The 5,166-nt window shown below is 31.6% G+C and overlaps 1 protein-coding gene across 1 annotated transcript; it reads right to left on the bottom strand.

Moving 5' to 3' along the window:
- Window positions 1-2,121: 2,121 nt before the first annotated feature.
- LOC114176507 (uncharacterized) lies at window positions 2,122-3,712 on the bottom strand. The gene is made up of 4 exons (XM_085666205.1): window positions 3,089-3,712; window positions 2,893-3,009; window positions 2,288-2,512; window positions 2,122-2,211 (listed from the first exon to the last, which is right to left on the bottom strand). The coding sequence occupies exons 1-4, from the start codon at window positions 3,710-3,712 to the stop codon at window positions 2,122-2,124; spliced, it is 1,056 nt and encodes a 351-aa protein (XP_085522331.1).
- Between the last annotated feature and the right edge of the window lie 1,454 nt (window positions 3,713-5,166).

The following is a 5,166-nucleotide window of genomic DNA, read 5'->3' as shown; positions in this document are numbered from 1 at the left end:
AAAATTGTACAAAAAGTTAATACGCATGTACCCACTTATTTGTTCATTGTGCCCCACATATGTTGCATATTTGATATGGCCTTTTTTTCCAAGTTATTCACCAATGTAAGAATTAATGGTTTATTTTTGTTACTTGTAATCAAATTTGTGGTGCATAAGAAGTACATCCCATTGAATGACAAAAAACACAAATTGATGAGTTTTGAAAAATTGTACAAAAAGTAATATGCAACTACCCGCTTATTTGTTCATTGTGTCCCATATATGTTGCAGATATGATTTAGCCTTTTTTTTTTTCAAACTATTCACCCCATGCAAGAATTAATGATTTATTTTTGTAACCTATAATAAAATTTGTGGTATATAAGAAGTATATCCCATTGTAAGTAATACGCAGTCCCCCACTTATTTATTTTTTGTGCCCCATTTATGTTGCAGATTTGGTTTTGGCCTAATTTTTGTTTTCAAGTCAATCACCCAATACAAGCAATAAGGGTTGATTTTTATGACTTGTAATCAAATTCGTGGTACATAAGAAGTAGATCCATTGAATGACAAAAAATATTAATTGATAATTTTTAAGCAATTTTACAAAAAGTAATACGCAACTCCCTACTTATTTGTTCATTATGTCCCATTTATGTTGCAAATTTGAGTTTTTCTATTTTTATTTTCAAGCCACCCAATACAAGCAATAAGGATTGATTTTTGTGACTTATAATCAAATTCATGGTAGATAAGAAGTACATCCCATTGGATGACCAAAAAAGATTGATAGATAAGTTTTAAAAAATTATATAAAAAGTAATACGTAACTCTTACTTATTTGTTCATTGTGTCTTACTTATGTTGCAGATTTCGTTTGTCTTTTTTATTTTCAAGTCAATCACCCAATGCAAGCAATAAATGTTGATTTTTGTGACTTGTAATGGAATTCATGATACATAAGAAGTACATCCCATTTGAAAGACAAAAAAGATCAATTAGTAAGTTTTAAACAATTGTACACATAGCTTCCCACTTCTTTGTTCATCATGCCCCATTTATTATGAAGGTTTGGTTTTGCCTATTTTTTTTCAACCAATCACACAATGCAAACAAGGGTTATTTTTCTAAGAGTTAAAACTTCACAGCACCTTGGTTCCCCTTGAATATACTCGTGAGCCTTAAAGCAAATTCAACATTGTAAGCTACACCACAACAACAACCAAATAAGAAAAATCATGTTTTGATAGACTAAAGGAAAGAGAGCTACACATAAACTTTTTTTTTATTCTAGATCTGAGGTGGGTTTTTATAGAGATTCAAAAAGGTGAAAAAACATCATTTTGGAAACAAACCACGCTTGAGTTATGGTTCATGTGTGCCACTAAACAAAAGGGAACTAACAATCGACCGTCAAAGTGATAGACGACAACAAAACCCCCTGCTTTTCACTCCCCTCGAACTCGATAGGTTCTCTATGTTGCTCGGATACGAAAACAGGTATGGATACGACACAAATACGAACACGAAGATACAACTAAATGGAAAAAATATAGGACGCAGGATACAACTTGTATATACATGTTAAGTTTGAAATTGTCAACTAACACATTGTCAACTAATATAGAAATGAATTTAATCTATCTATCTATCTAATATTCAATATGCGAAAAGTAGTGATAGTATAATATTTGTTCCTTATTTTAATCATCAAAATCATGAGAAAGATAAAAAAAAAATATTTCTAATTGGACATAATATGTCCTACAAATATCGTATGAGTGTCGGTGTCCAATACATATCGAACACGAAAACATCATAGTGGATTCTCGTGTATCTCTTCTCTATGCGAAACACAATGGCCAAATGTTTTGTCATTTCAATTTTGTCTCCAAGAAATGTCGCACGTGCAAGCATTAAAAACATTTTTAATAAATAAATTTAAAAAGTAAATGTTGTGCCATATCACTAATGTCAAAAGTGAGTTCAAAATATATGTCCATATATATTTTTTATAAAAAAGCATAATGGACCGACCTATTAAAGGCAAAAGGACACAATTTACCATTAAGGTAAGCAAATACATTTCAAAGTACTACGAAGAAAAAAGGTAAAATGACACTATTATGACAATGATTACTCCTGCTTAACTTCAGTTAACAGGTGGCTGAGAGCAGTTGTTAGGACTGATTTTGATGTCAATGATGCCTGTAGTATTCCAACACCCTGCACCAACACACGACATAATATTCAGATAAATTAAGCACAAAGAGATATTGTAAATTTTGAACAAAAATATTACCTCCTTGATGCCAATGGTAACCTCTTTCTCTTCCAAGTCACTGAAGGGAATGCTGAGAGTTGATAGTAAGGATATAACAGAAGTTGTGGACATTGGCGTCACAACCAAATCATCTGTTGCCATGTACATTGTTGGCCCTTTCACATATCCTTTACTATTTCCTCTCGTTAATATGGTATCAACAAAATCCACAGCTGTAATTGAACGAAAATCACTGTTTTCTAGCTGAAATATATTAGTTAAATTATAGGCACTAAGATATAGATCCGATGCACTATAGTTGTTGGCATATTTGTGAGTGAGACAAAAATATTCGAAGTCATCGTAGAGTGGGAGTAGCTGGTTGCTTAGCAGAAACTGTGGGACAAAACCAGGTTCAACAAGCTTATCTTTACATCTTTTGTAGTCCAATAGTTTTCATCTAAATTAACAATGCTCTGGTACATACAAGAAAAGCCCTCCATCAAATGTCCCACTCCTCCTAAAGAAATTGTCAGGAAACCAAAAAGGAGGTCTGCAAAATCTTATTTTCCTTGAGCAAACACTATCTTCCCGTTTGATTTTCTCTGCATTATGGTCACGTTGATTTTCATACCCCCCTCTACATTAACATCAAAGGGAGGAAATTCAACTTTCCTACACTTCTCAATATACGGTTTTTCTAAGAACAAACTTGTCAAAGTTGCTGTTGAGATCAAACAACTCTTCAGCAGATCCATTACCTGTAAAAGTTATAAAAAGCACATATTACTCATCACAACTCCAAATTAGTCCACATACCATAATAACATAGAAACTCACCTGAGTTTTGGTTATGGTAACCATCATTTCATTCACCGAAGACATGCTTTCTATTCCACAATTTTTGAACATATCAAAAAATGCATTCAATGAGTTTGGCTCAACTGTAAGATCGTCTGTGATAATAAAAGTAGCACTGTCCTTGACAAAACCGTCATAAGATGTACTAGGAGAAATGGGTTTGTCCAACATTTTCCCACATCTGCATCTTCTATTCTTGAACATGCTTATTAAGACAGGGTCGTGGAATCGACAGCTGAGTAAGTTGTTACAAACGAAGTACTCTGCGGGCTCTGTGTCGTCGATCTTCAGCTTCAGATTCATGCAATAACGTTCCAATGAGTTCTTGGGTCGCAGTATGATTTGTTTGCATGAATCTGTGCAAAGAAACTCTTTGTCTAGATTTTCCGCACTCTGATAGAGTGAGGTAAGTGATCCAACTTCAATTGGCAGCATATTTGATTCCTCACGCACAAGCCTTACAATAGTTCCCAAAGGCAATGTGAAGAAGCTAAAGAGAACATCCACAAAGTCCTTCCCCGCCTCTGCAAAAACTACTTTGTTCCTTTCTTTGTTTACCATAAGCTTCAACGAAATCTGCTTTTCAGGTTCAGTTGGGGCCATGGTGGTCATCCAAGAATCTAGGGCAATAATATTTTTTCTTTTGAAAATATGTTTCTTCTGGTGGAAAGAGATCTACGCATTTCAAGTATTTATATAGAAAACGTGACTCTCATTAATGAAGAGAGATTCAAGACAAAGAGAATTAGCAGAGATTGGTGAAATAAAACGGTCACATAATTTTCATTTTTTTTCATGATGTGTCCGTTGGCTTTTCGATTGCGTATTTCAATGGTGTCATCTTTACGATGTCCTTCGTAATGAAGCAATTTGCGTATAGATCTTTTCAACTTTCTAGGAAGGCGAACGGAAGAGTTGCGTGGTGGAATGCATAGGTCAATGTGATAAATATTCGTAAATAATGTTAGAGATTTTGAAAGACACAGTACTAAAAGAATTCAGATCAGTACGAGTGCTTATTTAATGAAATTACAGTTACATCGATAAATTAAAGGTTTAATCACACCAAAATTATCTGTTTTAGTTATAAAATTTTAATTAGGTCATATTTTTTAATTTTTTTTTCAATTTCATCGTTTCGATTAGGATTGACGACGTTAAGTGTAATATATGTCAGCTTATAATTTTTTATTTTTTTTAAATCTTTTCAAAAAAAACAGCTACACATATCAAAATACGATTTTACCCTAACTAATTTCAAAATTTATTAAAAAGGTTATAGTAAGTATTAATCCATAAACAAACTTAAAATCAAATCAAAAAAGAATTCCATTGAATTGTTAAACTATTTTGTCATTAAGTTGTAACGTTTAAGAACCAATTTGACCCTAATTGGTATATTTAGGACCAGTTTGACAATAAGTTATAAAATTAAGAGACTAATTTGTATTTTTTTTTTCACATAGTTAGAGTTTACATCAGACATTTTGTGCTTTCGATAATTAAATTGCTACCTGTTTTATTCCATTAATGTTTTTTGGTTTATATGATGAATGCCTATATATGATCACTGGTAATCATGAAAAAGAGGTTACTAAAGTTTGATTCCAACTTTTGATATTTTCATTTCTATTTATTTTACTATTCAATTTTCTAGCCCATTAATCTTCACCTTTCGATTAATTAAATATATAAGAAAAATTAAAGAGAAAACTATCAATTTGGTTTTCAAAGTATTATTCTCTTCCATATTTAGTCCTTTATAAATATAAAAAGTAATAAGTATAATATATATATATATATATATATATATATTTATTTTTTTTTTTTCTTGCTGGAGGACTTAACTGAAGAATATAGCAATAATGGTGGACTTAAAGCAATGTACATGATATTTAATAAGACTACTAAATAACAGCATGGTTTAGAATGTTTGAAATTAAGAAAAGGTGGGATTGCATCATAAAAAAGTTTAATACAGAACAAATCCCAGTACATAATATTATATTAATAAATAATATTATAATATTAGTAAGTTAATATACAAAATAAATTTA

This window comes from Vigna unguiculata, chromosome 1 (genome assembly GCF_037176805.1).
Source record: "Vigna unguiculata cultivar grain cowpea cultivar isolate G323 ecotype 2 chromosome 1, ASM3717680v1, whole genome shotgun sequence".
Lineage (NCBI taxonomy): Eukaryota > Viridiplantae > Streptophyta > Magnoliopsida > Fabales > Fabaceae > Vigna > Vigna unguiculata.
This window is presented reverse-complemented; position numbering and strand designations above follow the sequence as displayed.

Coding starts and splice junctions, on each gene's coding strand:
- LOC114176507 (XM_085666205.1), bottom strand. CDS start 3,712: ATGGCCCCAACTGAACCTGAAAAGCAGATTTCGTTGAAGCTTATGGTA. Junction 3,010..3,088: donor TTACCATAACCAAAACTCAG/GTGAGTTTCTAT, acceptor TAACTTTTACAG/GTAATGGATCTGCTGAAGAG. Junction 2,513..2,892: donor TTCCTCCCTTTGATGTTAAT/GTAGAGGGGGGT, acceptor AATATATTTCAG/CTAGAAAACAGTGATTTTCG.